Source organism: Periplaneta americana, chromosome 4 (genome assembly GCF_040183065.1).
Source record: "Periplaneta americana isolate PAMFEO1 chromosome 4, P.americana_PAMFEO1_priV1, whole genome shotgun sequence".
Classification (NCBI taxonomy): domain Eukaryota; kingdom Metazoa; phylum Arthropoda; class Insecta; order Blattodea; family Blattidae; genus Periplaneta; species Periplaneta americana.
The window spans coordinates 71,914,164-71,938,444 of record NC_091120.1 but is presented as its reverse complement, the minus strand read 5'-3'; the positions used below and the strand labels follow the sequence as shown (position 1 = coordinate 71,938,444).

The 24,281-nt window shown below is 35.3% G+C and overlaps 1 protein-coding gene across 1 annotated transcript in view; it reads right to left on the bottom strand.

Annotated features, from left to right (window-relative positions):
- LOC138697907 (uncharacterized) overlaps positions 1 to 24,281 on the bottom strand; it is a 31,897-nt gene extending 7,616 nt beyond the window's left edge. The window contains exons 1-2 of the mRNA XM_069823496.1: positions 23,816 to 24,281; positions 4,531 to 4,604 (exon numbers count right to left, since the gene is read on the bottom strand). Coding sequence (XP_069679597.1) covers positions 4,531 to 4,602 — 72 coding nt within the window. The 5' untranslated portion in view covers positions 4,603 to 4,604; positions 23,816 to 24,281. The remainder of the gene's footprint in view (positions 1 to 4,530; positions 4,605 to 23,815) is intronic.

The following is a 24,281-nucleotide window of genomic DNA, read 5'->3' as shown; positions in this document are numbered from 1 at the left end:
CGGTGACTTCTTTTCTGAAGTGTACAATTATACTTAACTTTAAAAATAAAACAACAAATGTCTCAGGACTCAGGAGCATATATACGAGTACATTCCAAAAGAATCGGTCGGAGCTAAAAGGAACTAAGTCAAAATATGCAGTTTTTTTTGGTTATGTAATCACTTGAACAATGGATGTCATGCGCATCGAACGGTGGAAGAAGGAAATAAGTCAAACTTTGAAATGTTCTTTGGTATTCTATAACATAAAAATATTAATATAGTAGGATGTTTTTTGCTGTTCCTGAAAAGTTGTGAAAAGTGACTTAGTTCCTTTTAGCTCCGACTGATTCTGGTGTGAAATTTGGAGAGTTACATTTCAATATCCATGCACGACAGCTTAGTAATTAATTTGTCATTAATAAGTAGGCAATTTTTACAGTAAGTTACAGATACAGGGAATCATTTTATTTTTACTTCAATTTTTATTGTACCTGAGTTTTTGAATGTACTTCACTCCCACCTCCTCTACTAGTAAACTTCAAACCGTTCTTCACACAGAACCAAGGCCGCGTATGAGTTACTGAGTATAGTACGTTCCAGAAATATGTTCGCGTTTTCCAGTGACGAAAGAGCTTTCAATATTGAATCATATTTTCTCACAGGTACTGTCGTCCGTTTGCCTACGTCACATCCCGGTTTCCCCCCCACCCGCTTCTGCTCACCACTCTGTGAAGGCTAGTAGCTGGGCTGTCTTAGCTCTTTTCTGAAAACATTAATTTATTAGAAATTGGACGTCTACGTAATATTATACAACTGTTTAATATAACATAAATAAAAGGGCCTCGTTAAGTAATTAACTGTCACGTGATTTCTCCCCTTTCTACGACCCTGCGACAAAACCACTTGGACGGACAGTAGATAGCATGTCTGAGTAATTTTATCTTTTCCGATGGAGCAGAAGTGAAGATTGAATTTACAGTACGTAAGGTACTCTTTTATAGAGTAGGTACAGAATTATTTCAACATGAGTTACTAGGACGAAGAACGAAACTGGTAATTGGGATTAGGTACAATAGTCTATAGTGCCATAATATGCACAAAAGAACTGAAGCCTGTTTCGAAATGAACGGCCACCATTTTCAAAAATGAGTTTAAATATTCATATTATGATTAGTTTTCAATTTAACTTCATTCTCTAAATTTTACGCTAATGTGCTGTAGACAGTATAATATACACTGCTTAATGAATACGTCCGAATGGATAGCTCAATTCGTGAGTAAGAACACTTATTTTATTAATAGAGTACTGTATTTTGATTAAACAAGAACCTAATGAAAATTATCGAACTCAAAATCGCGATATTTCCTAGTTTACGTAAATGGATGAACTACTTTTCTTCCCTCCTATATCTAGTAAAGTGATTTGTTTGCATTTTACGCCAGTATCATCGAACTCCAGTCGTGGAAGGGGGTAAGTTAATCCGAAGATATAGTCAGGCTAATATTAGAAATGTTAGTAAAAATAAAATGATGTCCCTGTATATACCATGTGTTTTTCTAGGTGTATGAATTTATCATGAGGAACTTCCGTATAAAACAATGAAGAAATATCGTAGTCTAGTATATAGTCACGAAGTTTGAGTTGTGAGGGTACTAGAAACGGTAGACTGTGCAGGTACTATTTCGTATTGTCTGTAATGAGGCGATAGTAGCGATCCTAGTGGTTAGCAACTATCTATTGATGCATATTCCCTATGTATTGAGCTTCGTGACTGTTTATACTAGAATGTGGAAATATCTTAATCAGTGGGCTTTGTTTAGAAATTAGCAGACTTTGACAATTTGTAAAACAAGAAATATCAGGCTTTGATTTAGTAACCATAAATGATAATCTCTCGTTTTACAAATTGTCAAAGCCTGCAAATGTTTAAACATGGCCCACTAATTAAGCTATTCGTACATAGGTTTTTTATGTCAATGTGAATTTCCTATGCCATATACTCAGAAAAACACACGAGATTATTGAAATAATACATTCATAAATATGCATGGGGCACAAAATTATTGAAATATTCTCTAGATTATTCACCTTATAACTAATATAATTCTAAATGATTATTTAAAAAATAGTATGTTCTAACTATTTGGTATGAAAAATGTCTTTCAGTCTAACTTATGACATAAAGTTAATTAAATAAACTTCAACAACTTACAGACAATACCAAGCAATACCTATTAAGGATAGCAAGAAAAGGAAATATTTTAAATTTTTGGTGCCAATGTAGACATTGACTCAAATAACAAATAATACCGTAAGAAGAGTCAGAATTTAACTGCTTACAGGATAAATTTGAGTCGGTTATGAACCTGGTAAAGAAATAAAAACTAAAAACAAAATAGAATTTACAAGACGTAACTAATTGGCACACACGGCTGGAATAAAAAATAACCGAATTTCATATAGACTGTACAGCAATATACCAAAGAGTAAAGAAATCCATGGAGTAATCGGATTAGCAACAAATTTTGAAGACGGTACAAGCACAGTCTAATATATATAGTCACGAAGCTTGAGTTTATGAGGGTACTAGGAACAATAGACTGTGCCGGTACTATTTCGCATTTATTTATTTATTTGTTTTCTTGCTTGTTTGTTTATTAATTTATTAATTTATTTATTTATTCTGGTGTAGTTAAGGCTATCAGGCCTTCTCTTCCACAACATCAGGACGGACACCATTGTCCGTAATGAGGCGATAGTAGCGATCCTAGCGATCTATGGATGCATATTCATTACGTATTGAGCTTCGTGACTGTATATACTAGACTGTGGTACAAGCCGAAACCATGTTCATGATAATGGTGGTGGTGCCGACAAATTTAAACCACAAATTTCATTATGTAGCTATTTATAGAAGATATGACACAAAGTTTCATGCCACTTGTCTGAAAAACGAAACATTACAAATGAAACGAGGAATTCTATGCTACAATACAATAGTTTTAATTGGATTATTTTACGATGCTTTATCAACAGATATGTTTATCTGATTTCTGAATGAGTTAATGCTGATAATGCCAGTGAAGTCCAGGGGCCAACGCCGAAATTTGCTATTAATGGGTTGAGAAAAAACCGGAAGAAACCTCAACCAGGTAACTTGTCCCAACCAGATTTGAACCCGGTCCCGCTCGTTTCATGGTTAGGCATACTAACCGTTACTCTAGAGCGATGGACTTACAACACTAATTTTTTCTCGGATAACTTTGTCCATGGATGGATGGATGATTGGATGATTGGACGGACGGAGCATAAAATATATGCTTTATATACGTGTAGGTACATTTTCCTATCTATAGAATTAAATTTCGACGTAGACAAGAAACTGTTGGAAATTTTTTTCTAAATTCTTATCACTCAGATACAGGGTCTTTTAACCTGGCATATATCTATGGCACAATTCGCTCAGGCTTATAAGGCCATTCAAAATTCATTTAAAAGTTTATAGCATCATAAAAATAAGCATAAAAGTTAAAGTCAACTTCATGGCAGGCCAAATCGGCCCAGTGTGTGGCGAGAGATTAAGGCTCCCTCCTTTACAATCGTCTACACCTGTGGAGTAACGATTAACGCGTCTGGCCGCGAAACCAGGTGGCCCGGGTTCGAATCCCGTTCGGGGCAAGTTACCTGGTTGAGGTTTTTTTCGCGGTGTGTTTCCTCAACTCAATTTGAGCAAGTGCTGGGTAACTTTCGGTGCTGGACCCCGGACTCATTTCACCGGCATTATCATTTTCATCTCATTCAGACGCTAAATAACCTAAGGTAAAACATTTACAATCGGCATTTAATAGCAGTAGGGATGTCACTCCTACGTGCCCGCCGCCTTTAGCCCCAAGGAAATTCCCCTCGTACTTATTTCTGTTGGAGCCTGAGTAGATCCCAGGACCATAGTGCGGCTGGAAGAATTGGATCAATGGAAAAATCCATGATCTTATTGGGATTCGAACCCGCGACCTTCCGGCTTGCAGCGTCACGTCTTAACCGCGACGCTACCGCGCGCCCCAAATATAATTATAATTGAGGGCAAAAATAAAAACAAACACATCACTATGGTCGTGTTTCCATAGTTAGCATTTTGTTGCATAAAAATTAATGATTTTATTAGTAGTACCTATTAGCTACTACAAGACTTCTGAAGTTTCAAGCCATGGTTTTATCACAGTCTAGTATATACAGTCACGAAGCTTGAGTTGTTGAGGTTGCTAGGAACAATAGACTGTGCAAGTACTATTTCGCATTGTCAGTAATGAGGCGATAGTAGCGATGCTAGTAGTTAGCAACTATTTATGGATGCATATTTACTACACATTGAGCTTCGTGTCTGTATATATTAGACTGTGGTTTTATCGTTAAGTATTAGGATGGTCCAGTACTATTATGAAAACAATTGTAGTCTTTCTGAAGGTCCGAGAAAGCCATTATATCTCCGAGAACGACTTCGTGCCTAAGGAAAATGATATGTTTCAGGATTATCTGTTCCTGACACTTACCGCGTAGTACATCGCAATGATCATGCAGCCCATCTTGAGGGAGAAGCAACAGCAACACGAATTGACACGCATCGCTGAAATACACACAGACACACATGCGTTAGACGCTGCAACATATTGATTTAGAGATTTTCAGCACTCGTCGTGCTGTCTGTCTCCGTCTATAGCCATTTCATCTGAATATTGGACGGACTTCGTTAATATTCAATATTTAAGGCAGTTTATCAACATTCTTACTCCAAATACAGTACAGGATAATCAGAATGGGTTTATATAAAAGGAAATCGCTACGAATATTACACCTGGGAAATTACATCAGGAATCATATTTTACCAGGAGAGAGTTGTATTCAATATAAAAAAGTATCTAGCACGAACTGAAATAAATGTAAAGAAATCGTGGAAGAATATATTATGATTAACTCATCAATAACGGTTAATTCTTTCAATTATAAACATAGCCTACTTAATAAAACCATATAAATATTACTTACTTACTTACTTACTTACAAATGGCTTTTAAGGAACCCGGAGGTTCATTGCCGCGTTCACATAAGCCCGCCATCGGTCCCTATCCTGAGCAAGATTGATCCACTTTCTATCATCATATCTCACCTCCCTCAAATCCATTTTAATATTATCCTCCCATCGACGTCTCGGCCTCCCCAAAGGTCTTTTTCCCTCTGGTCTCCCAACTAACACTCTATATGCATTTCTGGATTCACCCATACATGCCCTGCCCATCTCAAATGTCTGGATTTAATGTTCCTAATTATGTCAGGTGAAGAATACAAAGCGTGCAGTTCTGCGTTGTGCAACTTTCTCCATTCTCCTGTAACTTCATCCCTCTTAGCCCCAAAGTTTTCCTAAGAAGCTTATTCTCAAACACCCTTAATCTCTGTTCCTCTCTCAAAGTGAGAGTCCAAGTTTCACAACCATACAGAACAACCGGTAATATAACTGTTTCATAAATTCTAACTTTCAGATTTTTTGATAACAGAATAGATGACAAAAGCTTCTCAACCGAATAATAACAGGCATTTCGCATATTTATTCTGTGTTTAATTTCCTCCCGAGTTCCTTTGCTGTGGCCGTGCCAGAGAATCAGTCCCATTCCGAGGCTTATTGTATGGATTCGTAACAAACTGTTTTTTACGGTGATGGGTTGTTAGCCCTTCGTCCAACCCCCAAGCTGGAGGACCGCCCCTTATCGGCTGTCTACGACTGCTTATTCCAGGGATGTCAAGGTCAGAGCACGCGAAAGACACTACGTGCTCCCAAGCGCTCACGGGTTCCAATGAATCTGTTCTACAAGCAGTAGCGGTGAACAAGAAAGGGTGAGCAAAATGAACTATATTGGCCTATCACTGCAATATGAATTAAACTGCTCTTAAGTAATAGATAATGTGTTACGCTTATACAAGAAAACAAGAAATAAAAGCATATTTTGCAACATGTACCTCTCTAATAACAGCAATTAATTATAAAATAGTAGGATATAAAAATAATAAACATAGCTTCTCTTTAACTTAAGCAGTTTTACATAATGAGGCCTATAATTAGCCTAGGCCTAATTATTGTTATTAACTGTTACATAATCATGTAGGCCTACTACTTATATGAGCATCATCACATTTCTAGGAACAAATTTAAATTCCTGACTTCTCGCGTAATTCAGAAGTGTTTTTTTTTTTTTTTTTCTGATTTTTGCCGACACAAATCCAACTTGAGCTGGAGTAGGCCAATATCTTTAAAACGTCTATGAAACTCTTCCCAGAGATTTTTTAAAACATAACAGTATTTTACACTGTTGAACAGGAAGTCAATGAGTGAAGGCGTTGAAATTATAAAAATTGTGCTGTGAGATCTGCGACATCCACAATGAAATCTTCATCTGAAAGCTTTTAACAATATCTGTCGACACAGATTAATTGATTCTTTCCTTGCGATCTCAAATTCAAAACGTTCAGTTGCTCTAATACATCCTTGAGAAAGTTACGTTCCTCGATCCATGTAGAGTCAACTAGTTCTGGACTATCTCTGTTTTTCTATTATGAATTCTGATAAATATTCACGTAATTCAAAATATCTGAACAGAACAATATCGTAATAGTAAGAAACATCGTTAAACTGAGAATTTATGTACGAAAATCTGGACAATTTATAGACACAACTCCCAACTGACATTTAACGAGTCTACGCCATTAGCAGCACACACTTTTGTTTGTATTTTATTCTGTAAACATAAATACAATGCTGTGAGGAAGAAGCTCTACAGTATCTTTACATATATTTACTATTACTTAATGTCAATAAAATTAAACTAATTTGAATATAATATCATTCTGTAGATGAACTAATAATTTCAGGCGTTCGACACTGCTTGTCTTTATAACTAAATAATTTCCACAAACCAACCTCATCTTTCACTTACACAAGACGTTAAGAGTCTAGTCAGCCTGAAAATTCTGAACGACTTCTTCATCAATGTGTAATGTACAACCCTTGTGTTCACCAGCGACTTGTACCTGCGTGCCTTGCGTGCTATGAGCACGTTTGCGCTCTCGTTGACATCACTGGGCTTATTCAATATATTCGCAGCTACCCTCTATATCTGGAGGCCGTCTCCTCTATCCACAACCTGAGGACGCGCCATGCCGTGGTGATAGGGACCCACAATACATGGCATATAAATATACATATATAAATAGAATGTGATAAAACAGAATAATAATAATCCCAAAGACCATTGTTACACAAACAAATAGGTATAATCATTATCATCATTGATACAACAATCCTTTCCATTTGTTGTATTCTTCCTTACATTTTCTATTTAACTATTTATTAGTACTAATTGAATTATTACTTATGTTATATTTCTTATATTCCAATCTTTATATATTTATTTTACTTTTTCCTATTATGGTATTATTTTAATTTTGTATACTGTATATTTTGTTATTATTTTGTAATATGTTAGTATTTTGTTCATTTTACTTTTTGTTAAATTTCACTGCCTGTGAACGAGTATTTTGTGACCTGGTGGGATGTAAGAGAACTCCGCCTTAACTCCGCCAGTATAAATAAATTTTAAAATCCTATATGGGACCTGACCTTCAAAATTCTTCTCCATTGTTTTATGTTCAATGCCAAATTCCTCCAGTTCTTAATTTATGGACTCTCTCTGCCTCGTTTCACACGATTCTCCCACTTCAGCTTTGATCTTCCAGTTTCCTAGTCTCTTCTGGCGTTGTATTGAATATCTTCTTAATCATTTCTGCTTTGTGTGGAGTGTGACTTTGTATGGGGCAGAAACATGGACACTATAAGTGTGAAGTGAAGATAAACGACTAGACGCATTTGAAATATGAATGTGAAAAAGAATGGAGCGTGTGAAATAGACGGAATAAGAAATGAAGCTGTGATAGAGTGGGTAAAAAAAAATATAATGCTACAACTGATCAAAAAGAGAAAAATGTAGGCTACTGGCTGGCTCACTGACTAAAACGAAAAAGCCTGCCGGTACTGAATGATACACTGAAAGAAATGGTGGAAGGGAAAAAAGTTCGAGATAGTAAAAGATATTAGATCATAAACAACGTTAAGATAAAAATGAATCATATTCGGTGACTAAGTGAAAGGCGGATTGAAGATTGCTGGGCTTAAAGTGAAAGACTTTTTCTTCGATAGAAAACCATGAATGAATGAATATATAATGTAATGGAACAGAACAAATTGTAATATTCCCAAAGTCCAGTGTTATACACACAAATAGAGTCACCATCATCGTCGTCATCATCATTGATACGAAAGACCTATATAGCCATCTTCAAAAGTTTTCACTTCCCACCACATCTTTGGTCTTCCAGGTTTTATAGTCCCTTCTGGCTTTGTATGTAATACATTCTTAACGATTTTGTCATTATTACGTAATACGTAGGTGTCTAGCTCACTCTAACCTATAATTAATAATTTAGAAATCTTCTCACCATTCGTGAGCTGCCACAAGGGACAAAGAGTACTTAACCATATTAATGTTTACAAGTTCATTAAACCATTGATTTTGTTTTGACAATGAAATTTCTACCAGTACATAGCTGCAAATACATTTTTAGATTAGTGGAAATATACCTAGTTTTAGAGAGAGAGGTATGTGTTACAAAAAAGTAAAGAATGCTAATGAACTTAGTTTCATTTCGAATATACTGTACGTGATGCGTCAGGAGAACAATTGATCCTTTCAATGCAGCAAAGATACAACCGGAATAATAGATGTAGGTATTCCAAGCCTCTTTAACACATCTTTCATGAAGAGAGTAGCGGTACCTCTTGCTCCAACCAGATTACTTCAAGCTCTTTTAGCCGGTACTTTTGGAGGTAATAGAGAATGGTAGGATTGTAGATATTCTTTTTTTCCTTATCAACTTCTGCTGGCTGTTCCTCATTCGTTTCGAAACGCACAGTGGGATCAATTATGAATCCAGATCTTGTAGGTTCCTTGGAAGCTATTATATTTATGCGCCGTGTACTGCCAGTGACTTCTTCAAAGATGTTGTAATCGGCATCTGTAAGGGCAGTGGCTATAATTGATCTGTATGATTCCAAAAATATCTTGTTCATTAAAATAATCTGTAGAGAGTTCGAAGTTGCACCACCCGTTCTTGCAAAGGGTAAAAAATGTATCTCAAAATTCTTTTACTCGGAACTCCCCACTGAAAACGTGTGCTACGTCCAGTCATAATGTCGGTAGGTTGTATATACCGCGTACTGTACCTTCGTCATATAGATCCCAGGAGCTATCTTATATGGTAATAATGTTCGAATGTGACAAAGTATGTCCCAAAAACCCTGCAACGAATGTACTGGGAAGTTTGTACAGTATACACTAGAGTTGTGCACAACCGATTACGAAAATAGAAACGATATATTGCTAGAGAACGTCTGGCGCTATAGACAGTATGCAAAGCGTCTCACGGAGTGATTCAGTGTTCGATTTAAAGAATGTCCGAGTCTTTCTCGGGTGGACGGCTCTGGGTCAGAAAGACAGATGACATTGAGCCATCCAAGAGTTTCAAGAATCGTTGCAAGGATTATCATCTGTACCTTTCAATTGATATTTTCCCCTGTCTCCCCATTCATTCATTCATTCATTCATTCATTCATCCATTCATTCATTCATTCATTCATTCACTCATTCATTAATCCAGGTATTGTAGTTAGGTATCGTCAGATGCAATAGCATGCATCTTGAAGTTACAATCATTATAGCTTGAGAGTGTTTTTATTTTTGTTAATACCTTTTTATCTCCTTAAAAATTATTTATTAGTGAAATAATAATAATAATAATAATAATAATAATAATAATAATAATAATACATCCACTTAGAATAATTAAAGGGCATAGGCTATATTAATAACTACTGTTTTAGAGGTAACCTATGCATTTTGAGTTTAAAGTATGAACGTTCCAATAGTAAGTTTGTACTTATTTGCTCTTCTATTTTGTAAGTAATTGTAAGATTTTATTCTTACATGTCAGACTTGAACTAGGCCTATATATTACGCTTATTTCCTTTGTTGTTACCGGTGTCCATTAGTTGATTTATATATTAGTTATGAAGATAATGTACCAAAGTGTCCAATCAATTATAGGCCTTTTTCAAACTAACATTTCTTTTCTTAATTAGGAAAAGTAAATTTCTTTCAATTTTGTTGTTACTCCATTTGTATGTACATCAGAAAATGTCATCAGAATTCTTGTATGGTGAAGTGCGCCTGGTGTTCTGTCTACCCTGCAGAACATTAGACGCAATCGCTTGAAAGTCGGATATCGGTCGGATGTTCAACCTCGCCGGTTGTTCTCCGACCGGTTCTAAGCGCTGTTCTGCAGCTCTCTATATAAATCTATCTTGTTTCGCTCGACTTTCTTATGTTCCGAACTTCGAATGAAGTCCTAAGAAAACGCAGATTTATTACAGAAGAGGTAATAAACTTTATGTACAAATGGTTCAACAAACACCAATGAGCTTTTTGAGAACAGCACCAGAAATTAACATGTGCACACAGAATTTTTTTTCAATATAACATACTTTTCATTTGTTTTTACAGATACCTTATTAACTATTTCACTAAAAAAAATATTAACGTCCCAGTGAAAACATTAACGCATTAAGAAATATTGTGAATAATGATAAAATATCCCAAAAATTTGACTTTGAAGGAATAAACAAGATTGAGAGAAATATTTGTGTCAAATGATTTCAGACAAAAGTTATTTCAATCGATTATTTAAAGACGCTGTATCAATTGCAGAGTTAGGCTATCTAGTGTTGTTTGAATTTCGTAGGTATTTGGCGAGATGAGTTCGAGAATCAGCAATAGCGTACTTATCTGACTTTAAGTTGGAAATAACCTCGGAATGAGGTAATGAGACCAAACGGGATTCAAACCATTCTCGATATAAGCCTCGAATTCATATTTCCTTAATTAATTATACATTACTTTATTGTGATCGTATTTTCTTCCGTGTATTCCGTGGTATACGAAACTGCTAAGATGCATACCTTTGACGTTGCGTAGAAACCATAGTCATGAGTTCAGATTCCATCTAGGGCATGGGTGTTCATGTGCTGTCCTGTGTTATCTTAGGTCAGGGCTGGGCACATTACGTGATTCTGAGAAATGAGCGCTGTGTGCTTTAAAGAGCGGGTCTCGCGAGCGGTGTGACGTATGCATACTGTATGTCATTCAGTTTCGGTGCAGTGGTGACTCTGCTGTATGATGGCGAACTTTGAAGACGGAGCTTTCGCTCATACATTAAAGCGTCCCGCTATACCCAATGCTTTTAATGTATCATGGGAGGAGTTCTTTTCCGTAGAGAGCAGTGGATTAGCAAAGTGTTTAATTTGGCATAAAACACTCCAACTGATTAAGAAGTTCAATATCAAACGACATTATTCTTTACAACATGCTACTGAATATGACAAATGTGGTGGTAAAGAACGCCATAAATTAATACAACTTAAAGAAAATGTTTCTCAGGTACAGCTGTAAAAAAAAAAAGTGGCCGCACTCGTGAACAGCGAATATTTTCAAAGTCCACTTCGGGTCGCGGCGATGTTACACGATGCATGTGCTTGTACAAGCAGTTCCGGAACTATGGAAGTGTTCCATATCTGCTCCTCGCAGACCAGCGGTAGAGTGCTTGTTTAATGATTCAAAGGTTGTGGGTTCGCGCCTTCTTCAAGTTTTCATTTTATTTTTTAATCGTTCTTTAGCGATGTAAATGATATTCAAATTATCATTTATATCCATATATTATTATTATTATTGTATCTTCAGTGGGGGTTAGCCCTATTTTACATATGTATGTTAGGGCTATAGTTTTATACACAAAACAGATAAGCATAAAGAGAAATGGAAAAGAAAATTAAATTAGCTTACGCGATGTAAACAAAACATAAACAATCCGTAAATTAGGCATTGCGATTGCAAAACAAATATCAGTTATCAATTTGAAACATACAAAAACATTAACAACACACATACGTAACACTTCTATAACACAAATATGCAGCTTTCCATACCATACATCATAAATTAATACACAATAGTCACACAAACACAATCAAACTATAATTACGACATTGCGACGACATCAAGCATCCCATAACTGACTCACATACATAACAAATCAAGCATCCGTTGCAACACATACACTTCAACATAGTAACCACACTTTTAAAAGTTACAAATTTGGCTCCAAGAAGAATAAATAGGACACTGTTACTAATTACTATTCTTCTACAATTTCTTAAATACATCTGTAATAAATCTGTGAAATTCCGATATGAATAATATTCACGTTTTTTATATTGTTATCGTTCTTTAGCGATATAAATAATATTCAAGTTATCATTTACCCTATATTCTGTTTTCCTTCATTAGCATTATAAAATAATATTAAAGTTATTTATATTGTTATTGTTCTTTCGCAATATAAATAATCTGTATTTTATGTAGGTAATTATTATAACACAAATAAACATCTTTCTTTGTAAAATAGGTTACTTTATTTAGATAATTAAACACGTATTATATAATATCTTATATTAATTAAACAAACCGATATTTATCATTTATATTGTGTTATCGTTCTTTAGTGATACTGTATAAATAATATTCAAGTTATTTATATTGTAATCGTTCTTTAGCGATATAAATAACATAAATTTAATATTAGGTTTGGAAAAATCCAGTTGCATAATACTGCTATTAGTTTTTCTTTTTGTATTATTACATTATACTATCTTGAACCACAATAAAATGAAAAGGAGTAACGAGGAATTGAACCTGAGACGTTGACATCTAAATTCCGACGTTCGTCCGCTGAGCTACAAGGGCAAAAGTGTGGAAACATTTTCGGAAAAATTGGCCCAATCACACTCTAAGATTTTCTGATGATTCGTAGAAGCTAGTCCAGGATGCGGGGGGCAAAGGCTAATTGAGATTTCCTGGTCTCTGATAGGGTCAAACATCCTGATAGAATTAATATTTAACCCTTGCCGTGACTTTCGGTGAAGTCCGGAGGGCCCAATTAGTCAAATCCACTCTCCTCATCTCCACGCTTGGGCCCCCTGGAATTTAATAAGATGCGAAAGAGATAGTGGTGTGCGGAAAGCAACGGGATGTTACCGCATTTAGGCCTATCCTTCCCAAGAAAAACTGCAAACATGAACAAAGGAAGCTTTAAATAGATGAAGAAGTATCTTCTGCGGACCTCTGGAAAAAGAACTAAGGAAGAGACTAGTGAAGTGCTTTGTGTGGAGTGTGGCATTGTATGGGGAAGGAACATGGACATTACGACGAAATGAAGAGAAACGAATTGAAGCATTTGAAATGTGGATGTGGAGAAGAACGGTGCGTGTGAAGTGGACAGATAGAATAAGAAATAAAATTGTGTTTGAAAAAGTGAGTGAAGAAAGAATGATGCTGAAACTGAGTAGAAAGATAAAAAGTAACTGGTTGGGTCTCTGGTTGAAAAGAATAATAGACGACATTAGGATATGTGGATCATATGCGGAGACTAAGAGGAAGGCAGAAAATAGGAAAGATTGGAGATTGCTGGGTTTGCAATGAAAGACCTGCCCATGGACAGAACACTTATGTATGTATGTTCAGAATGCCTGGAATATCGTGTCTAAAAACAGTCGCTATTTGCATAGACTAGTCAATTCCATGCCCACTCGACTGCAAGATGATCGAGATAAGAGGAAGATAGACTAAATATTGAATTATGGCTTTTTGTTTTGTTTTTTGAACGCTTAATTGTTTGAATGTTTTAAGGCCGACGCCAGTAAATTTGTTTTGTTTATGCCACGAAAGATATTTTTATTGAGAATAAAATCTTTTTTCTTTCCATTTGCAGCCACAATATCATAATGATAAAGTCATGGCATAATATATTAATGAACCTGATGTTAATTACTAAAATAATCGTAAAAGAAAAAGGAGCCATTATGTATAGTTTGTCTCTCTCAAAAACAGAACAAAAAAGAACATAAAAAGCACTTGGTTGTAGTCGAACGCAGGACCTCATGAATAAGAGGCCTGAACGCTATCATTATGCTATCGATAACACACAGAATATTTCAATTATAATTGTAGATATCAGGCAACGTGGTCCAACAACATGTAACATCGCCTGTCTCCGAATTGTAGCGAAGATACCCGAAGGGAACTTTGTTCCAGGAGAGCGGCCACTTTTTCTTTTGACAGCTGTACATTATATTAGAGCATCTATTTGATATTTACATTGCATTATAAGTTATTATACATTTAGTAATATATAATTTTAAATTATACAACCATTATGATATATAATATATCATATTATATATCATGAACTGAAATATACTATACTATGATATATCATAATATTTGTATAATTTAAAATTATATATTATAAATGTACTATAATAACTTTAATGCAATATAAATATCGAATAGATACTCTAATATAATGTACCTGAGAAACATTTTCTTTAAGTTGTATTAATTTATGGTCATATCATATCATATTTCGCATCGCATCATTTTATATTATATTATATTATATTATATTATATTATATTATATTATATATTATATTATATTATATTATATTATATTATATTATATTATATTATATTATATTATATTATATTATATTATATATTAACTGGATGACAATAGTGCACTTAGTGAATCGGCTATGAGAATTAGCTACAAAATTTGCCACGAAATTGCAAAGGAATTGAAAACATTCAACGAAGGTGAATTCATCAAGCGATGTTTAATTATATTGGCAGATGAACTCTGTCCACAGCAAGTAGGGGAAGTGGAAGCCATACGCCTGTCTCGTAGAACCGTGGTGAGGAGGTTGCAGTCTATGCGTATGGGTTATGTAAATAAGCCTAATGATTTGTGTGTGTGCATAGAGCGAAGTTTATTTCATTAAATTAATAAGAGTGTTATAAAGTCTGTACTGTACAATGGATTGATGTAATATCCTTATAAACTATTACGTACTGACAGACTGAATGACTAGAACAACCGTGGCTCTTGTTATATTAATGCAGGGAAGGTAGCTGTAATGCGAGTCCGCCACTGCGTGAGCATTCTGCTCTGGCTTGGAATTGAAGTACCTTGCGGAGCGAGAGCATCTCTGGCTGACTAGACTGAGCCGCTCTCATGCCCGGCCCTGTCTTAGGTGGAAGTCTAGTGTCGTGCCGCCCCCACGTCATACGATTCGCTATTAGTCCGTCTAATGTCAGGAAGAAAAAGTCCAAAAATTGACTGAAGGTTAATCTCATCAGATTTATGAAATATTAAGTCTTTCATAAAATCACATTCACTGATCAGTAATTTTATATTACATGAGTTTAAATTAAGAGGACGTTTGCCCTCTACTATAACCATTGAATGGAACTTGGTGTTTGGGACTCGGTTAGCAATTGGATTTTAAGTATAAAGACCATGGTTCGATATCCGGCAAATTTCATGAAATTCGCGATTGACAAAATAGTTGTAAAATGGGTTATCTCCAAGAATTTTGGTGTCCTCTAACATTTTGTTTTGACTATTTCTCCATTAGTGTAATATCATAACATCTCTGAATAATTTCTGCAGTTGAAAAGAGACTGTACAATTAATGTTTAATTTAAATTACTTTCCACGCTCGTTTTCGGCAAGAACAAACTTACGACTCCTACCATCTTCCTAACAAATAACACCTGATTTAATTGATTTAGCTTCAAAATTTTAACGAAAAGGATAAAGAAGTTAGTAAATTCGGAATTTTCTCTTCTTTTATCATGTCTTGATGCTATTATTACTCTTAGTTTTTATATGATAATAAATGTAAAACGGAGTAGAATTAGAGATTTTGAAAGTATTTAATTCTCAAATATTTGCCCTAAATTTACTTTGAAATGAATTTAATTTGAAGAATCAGAAAATATGTTATAATTCCTGCTCCTTCTTCAACATCGCTAAAACTTACTGGAGGTAGAATATGAACATCTACAAGCCTGTCGAGACCTGAATGACGAACTTAGGGAAGTTTTAACTCATTTCAATTTAGAATACAATGAAGAGAATTTGAAAAAGTCAGGAAGGAAGATATGAAATGAGATGAGAGGTCGGTCTTTCCAAACGTGGTGTCAGCTTCCTCATAAGAGCAAAGGAGTCCAAGTTTATATGGAGAATCCTAAAACGAATTCGTGAATTAATAACTGAAAAATTTATCAACATCGCAATGGACGAATGCTATTAAGATGTCATGCAACATTACAGCTGTCAGGTCTGCCCTAGGAGGGAGCCAGGACACGGCAACATGCAGATATCGAGGTTGTGCTGAACCAAAGACTCTGGGACACATTCTTGAATTTTCTATTGTAACGGCTCTGCTCAAAGGTAAGTGGGAGGTTTATGAGGAAGTGCACTATATCTCAGAGGATGGACGCAATCGAAGAGTAGATATTATAGCTATTCACAAAACCCATGGAAGAGAATTTAAATCTGGACACCACAATAAGGATGGAGAAGAATATTGAATAGGCTGCTAATGGTAATGAAGAATTGGAGATCATTTACCGCCTGTGCTTACCTCACTTAAGTGAGAGATATAACTTACCTACCTATTAATGCATGGGCTCGAGACACCTCGTATAAATTTACGAACATATTCCTAAAATCATTAGTTATAAGTAGAGAGCGGATGTTGATGGAAAGTCATCTTATTTTTCACATTAGGACGATGCCTATTATTTTTTTGCATTTTTTTATGTTTTTGAACTAATAGATCGTTTTTACATTTTTTCGGCATTTTTTTGGTCATTTTTAATATTTTGATGAACTTTTAGATCGTTTTGAAAGCATTTTACTTTCTTCTTTACAAATAGGTCTGTTAAATCTTTTTCTAAGCCAACAGATCAGTAGTAGGTCCTACTAGTAATTACCTACTGAATAAGTGAATAACAGTGAAGTATGAGTTTTATAGTATGAAACAAACTCTGAAGCCCATCCCTCATTTCACTGAAGGCTTCATCTCACACAACAGAAGTAATATAAAATGCTTGAAAACAACTTAGTTCAAGTGAGGGCTTTGACCGCTACTATTCTTTTGTTGGTACGAGGATGTCTTTAGAATTTATGTTTGGAAGGGAGGAAATTTTCACCGTTTCCTGGACAGTAGGACGTTTTGCCCCCAATATGGTTCGGAAGGGATGTACTACAGTAGACAGTATTTTTAAAACAAAGATTGCAATTTGTTTTGTCATTTACACTCGCCATCTTGGTCTGGTAACAAAAGTGAAGAGTGGAAGGAAGAGGAGACGGAGAATGAAGGCACTGGCATGGATCACCCCTGACTGAAACACATTTTAAACCCTCATTAAAATCTATAGTTTTCTCTTAAAACTTTCATTTTGTTACATGCTCTTTTCCTTTATCTTAGTCAAATTCTAGGAAGTTGCCTCCTCTCTCCGAGATTTGCAAGGCAGTTATTGAAACAAGGTGACTAATTCTTAAGAAGTTGTGGTGCGAGTATGGTGAAAATATTTAAATGTCATTTTTCCACTATTTTAAGGGCATTTTATTGATCATTTTAAGTAGATTTTTAGGTCATCAACACCCGCCCCTTAGTTATAAGCTACGTAGTTAGATCACACAAAATATTAGTATTAATATATTGAAAATTTTACATAATCATTTGTATAATTACTGCTCATAAATACGTATTACTATTTCTGTAATTTCTGTTTAATGATGTTCAATGTTCATTGCATGTATACAGACAGGGTGAACCGTAAGTAATATCATTAATTCCTTGAGTTACTTGAAACAAAAATGTTCAATGCAATTTGCTCCTTTGTGCTTCCTTTATTTTACATGAAACATTTCTTATGGTATTTTGGGAAAGCTATTGAATTAATTCCCAATATGCTCGGTCAGTTTAAGAGAGCAGCGTATTATGATAACAAATGATTGAAAGAATTTTAGTTTTATCCTTTAAATGTGCAGAAATTTGATCCAGACCAACGGAAGTTTTCGTTCCGCAAAGGAATTTAAAAACCTGCTGCGCTGTGACGACACTAAAGCTGCCTGGACAGATGCAACCCGCGTATGCAAGGAATGGGTGAAACAACGAAACCGATTACAATTTTAAAAATTAAAGTGGGCGGTAACTATTTCTAACTGAAGAAAATGCTCGTAGTACGACAAAACGAGATTTTTTATATCATTAATTACATTTGTATAATGTAAAATAAGCTTTTCTTATTGGCTGTGTTTACCGAATGTGTAATTAAAATTAAGTCGAAGAGTTTGAAAATAAAACTGTTTGTACTACAGCATTATAAACAGTATTTATCAGTAGTGAAAATCGTGCTTAATGTGCCACATTATCGTACTGGTGCCGTAAAATATTACCGTGACAACTAAAACGTCATGAAATCTATTAAGAAGGCATAACTTAAATCATAAAGTTAACATTATGAAACGATTTGCCAGTGTTATAATATTTAATACTGCGTGTTTCTGTTCAAAGTGTGTCATGGCTCGCTGTATGCCGTCATGTGGCTAGCCGATGAGCCTAGAGAATTCAATCTTCCTACACTTCCGCAAAGGTGTATTAACTGTGTGCCAGAGAAGTTGCCTACCAATTACGGCGTTCATTCTGAAGAGTACATACCGATACGTACGGTAACATCGGTAGTGGCAGGAATATGAACTGTTTGGAAACGCGTACTGAGGTGAGTGTTTTTCTTACTGTCGGGATATGGAGAGAGGGTTAAGACGATTACTTACGTATTTGTTGACATTAACTTCGACGGTCAACATGGACACGGAGCATTTGATTTGTGTTGTGGAATGTTGCCGTACGCAACCGATGATAACAAGTACCCTGCTTACAACTTGCCCGCGCAAAACACAGTTCGAAAGAGGTTATGGTAGCACACAGACCGTACAGACCGCCATCTGTTGCTACGACGTTCAAGTTATACCGTACACGTTCTCAAGTTCAGATTGTTCGCCTTGAATAATAGGCAACTTCTCTGACATAAAAGCTTAAACTCGCTTCAAATCGCTGACTCACAACAGTGACGTCATGACACACTTTGAAATGAACACCTAGTATATCAAATTTGTCATAGCAACATCTTTTTTCATAGACCATGATATCAAACTACACATCATTACAAATCTGATATTATCTCTTTATTAATATTCTTTTATAATACTGTCGTACAAAAATAGCGTATGAAACTCTTTCATAATACATCTCGATTACACAACTTTTAACACTTCTGAAGATGACCCAAAATAGGTCGAAACATGTTAACAAGGTACGTTAAAATTTAACAAAAGAAAGTTTTATGATACATATTCCGAAGTCTTTTATATACAATTATTACATTCGTAAAAGGTATGAAACTTACTACGTTCGTTTCACAAGATTTACTCGTGTAATAAACTATAACATTATATTCTTGTTTTATAATATTACTGTTTTAATTTTGTTCGTTACTTTAACGTGAAATAATATCGTATTTTTATTTTTTCCTTTAGAGTTTTAAATATTTTAAAATTTTGTTTTTATAACGTGAAATATGCATCATTACTGATCACCATCTTTAGAATATTCAATTGAAATGTGAATGTAGAAATATTTCTTTAATGTTATCCATTTAGTTTGAAAGAAGCGTGTCTTATTGTCTGTGTTCTCTCAATGTTTAATTAAAATTAGGTTGTAGAGTTTATTTTAAATTGTTCAAGATTTTGTTTAACATGAAACAAGCAGTGTTCATTCTCCGCTCTCTAACACAGTTTAAACACAAAAATTAAACGGTATATCATCTGTATTTTTTCTTACGAGTTTAAATGCAATGTACATGGCATGATGGCATCGACCCAGGTGGAAGGGGTTTTTTCAGAGCAACACAACTTCCAGCTTGTTGAAGGGCGCAGCGTTGCAAGTTCTCATAATTTCATGTATTTTAAAATGCACATTTTTCTGGAAAACTATTCAAAATCTATCAAAATGGTATTTTACTTTTTTGTTGCTCTTTACTTAAGGAATCACCCAACAGAATTATTAACATTACTTTGCTGTTCACCTGTATACTTGTATGTGTTCACAAGTAGATGATACGCAACTTTTCACTTTTGTATATGTATTGTTGATATATTTGTCATGTTACGGATCTTCATGTTACTCAGACTGCCGAGCGGATGTTCTCGTTTTGGAATTAATAAGAAACATGATACGGAATTTAAGGAAATTCTAATGATTGCGTGGAACGTCTGTGCTCTAATTAAAATTATAAAACACAGTATGTAGGCTACTTTCTTCAACATTGTAATATACAGTATTTGATTTCATATTCGTTTATAATCATCCAAAATCTGATCAGTGTAATATGTTACTGCTCAGCGATGTACGCATTGGAGGGGAAAAGGAACTGGTCATCCTACCGCATTTTCTCCTGGCTTGGTTGCCTTATCAGTGATGCTTATGAGGTTCGAACCTGTCTTCGGACAGTTGGCTAAACAACAAAATCCATGTATATACATAACCAATAAGTATGCCTAATATTTCCGTGAATATTGCCTGCAAAATCGAATGTAAACTTTATTTTTGGAGCAGTCCTCATTTTCCACTTGTTTTAATACCTGTAAGAATTGGTCTATGATAATTGAAATAGAAAATATAGTTCATACAAGCCAAAGAATCAACAGCGTTAACAAAAACCTTGTAGTGATAATAAATTATACTGCACTGGAGTAGGCAATGGATTATGTGAGAAAGTGACAATCTTCTGTTTTCATAGTAGCCCGAGTGATATTAGAGTTTCAGAAAACATTTCATGTCAAAACGTTGCAATATTTCTCTAATTACTGGTCGAGTATACATGTTTCGCATCCAGAAAAGGCAGATTTAATTAATGGGTTTCAAATAAATTATTCTTTCCTATAATATCTCTACGCGCAGGCTTGAAGTAGATCAAGAGTTTAGATTTGCTTCGATATATAGTTAACATTTAATAATTCTTGTTCTCGAAGCGTTACAAAATCAATCCAGATATTTGGGCTATTCTTTGAACCAGCACTCTTAAGGCTGGTTCACAATAAACCGGGAACGGAAACGACAACGAGAACGAGAACGGAAATAATTAAATATATGTACTTAAATTTAAAAACATGTTTTTTAACAATATTTCCGTTCTCGTTCTCGTTGTCGCTTCCGTTCCCGGTTTATTGTGAATCAGCCTTTACAGGGCCACATCGGAGAAGATGCAGGATTAGCATAAGACAAGGGACGAAAATTCAACCCTGTCGAAAGGTGGCAGTTAACTAGCCTAAAGTCTACATTAAATAAATTGGGTCCAAACTAATTCCACACACAAGGGTGACATTTGGAACTATTCATACATACATACATACATACATACATACATACATACATACATACATACATACATACATAGAGAGGTTACGCGTTAACATTCCACTTAATGGAAAGGTCACAACTCTTCTAACTGGACATGGAAAAACCGGAGCTTACTTATACAGATTCAAGCTGAGGGACAACCCGTCGTGTACGTGTGGAGCAGAGGAGCAGACCGTCGACCACCTCCTTTCCGAGTGTCCGAAATTGGACAAAGAAAGACTAGCGTTCCAGCGGGAAATGTTAAGGAAAACTGGCAAGTGGTCTTTTACAAAGCTTAAAATAATGCAAGAACATGCGCATACATTCATAAACTATGTCAATGTTATAAATTTAGACGAGTAAACTTAGGATAATTTAATCTAGGATAGATAAGAGTAGGCAATAGATATAATGAAAGACTCAAATTTTCACAACAGAATAACAGACCTACATACGCCTAGAGAGTGACAGAAACGAGACATAATGTGTTATATTGTAAACATACAGGTAGCAAGGCATGTAGTATTACCTTTATTGTAATGGAACATGCCGTTCAACTAATATTTAAAAAAATACATACATACACACACACACACACACACACGTACTTATGTACAGTGGAGGAGGCAAGACCTGTCCTGTGACCTGTGACCTTATTATGTGCCGTGGCTATATCACCAATGGGTATGGAGGGGAAGATAAGTTTTAGTCTGAGATGAACTTCCGTGTCGGTAGATTCGTATAATATTACCATCATGAAACAAACACTATTTCTGATAGCTCACTCTTTCCATTCTCGCACAGCTCACATGCCAGGTCTCGCCTCATCATCTATACATGTTTTATATTACACTATATTGCATTTTATAACACTACAGAACATTACACCATAATACATTACATACAATTTCATTACACGTATTACACAAATTTACATTAGATGCTTATCAGCTTCTTGTCTATGCGGATGACGTGAATATGTTAGGAGAAAACCCTCAAACGATTAGGGAAAACACGGAAATTTTACTTGAAGCAAGTAAAGCGATCGGTTTGGAAGTAAATCCCGAAAAGACCAAGTATATGATTATGTCTCGTGACCAGAATATTGTACGAAATGGAAATATAAAAATTGGAGATTTATCCTTCGAAGGGGTGGAAAAATTCAAATATCTTGGAGCAACAGTAACAAATATAAATGACACTCGGGAGGAAATTAAACGCAGAATAAATAAGGGAAATGCGTGTTATTATTCGGTTGAGAAGCTTTTATCATCTAGTCTGCTGTCAAAAAATCTGAAAGTTAGAATTTATAAAACAGTTATATTACCGGTTGTTCTTTATGGTTGTGAAACTTGGACTCTCACTCTGAGAGAGGAACATAGGTTAAGGGTGTTTGAGAATAAGGTGCTTAGGAAAATATTTGGGGCTAAGCGGGATGAAGTTACAGGAGAATGGAGAAAGTTACACAAGCAGAACTGCACACATTGTATTCTTCACCTGACATAATTAGGAACATTAAATCCAGACGATTGAGATGGGCAGGACATGTAGCACGTATGGGCGAATCCAGTAACATATATAGAGTGTTAGTTGGGAGATTGGACGGAAAAAGACCTTTGGGGAGGCCGAGACGTAGATGGGAGGATAATATTAAAATGGATCTGAGGGTGGTGGGATATGATGATAGAGACTGGATTAATCTTGCACAGGATAGGGACCAATGGCGGGCTTATGTGAGGGCGGCAATGAACCTCCGGGTTCCTTAAAAGCCATTTGTAAGTACATTAGATGCTTTACATACAGTACACTACATTACACAACACATTGCATTACATACATTACTTACATGACATTAAGTTACATTACATACAATACACTACATTACACCATATTACATTAGATACATTACATACTTTACATATATATGCATGCATAAATAAATACATATGTACATACGTACACACGTACACACATACATACATTCATTCATACATACATACATACATACATACATACATACATACATACATACATACATACATACATACATACATACATACATTCATTCATACATACATACATACATACATACATACATACATACATACATACATACATACATACATACATACATACATACATACATACATACATACATACATTCATTCATACATACATACATACATACATACATACATACATACATACATACATACATACATACATACATACATACATACATACATATATGAAGTGTCGGACGTAATACTCATAGCTGAGTACAGTATTGTTTGCTGTGATGTAATTTACCTCCTTGTCACGTTCTTGAAGTCGATCCTAAGCTAAGTTGTAGACGATCTTACGTAAGCTGTTGAACGCTAACAGACGTTCCCTGAAGACGCTCCCTTGACGCCATGCCGTCGAGCGTATTGACGTAATGGCGTCACGATCCGGGGATGCCAGGTGCTGCGTTGAAAGCGGCATTGTACGCACGCGTAAGTCTCAAATGCTCAGTCTTCCTTCGTAGAAAATACGGAGCGTTTTGAAAATGCACCTCGACCTAATTGCATTTCTTGTTGCTTATTGAGATACTCGTCGTTTATGCCTATTGGGCAAGATTTCCGGCGATTCTAGTGGTAGGTTTAAGTAGCATGTTTTATTTTGGCGTTTGTATGTGTTTCATTAAATTAAAAATACCCCGAAAACCGGTGCAAGTGCATAATTCATGCAAAGGGTCCTCTACTATTAGGCAAACAATGCAACAACCTGGAGCTCC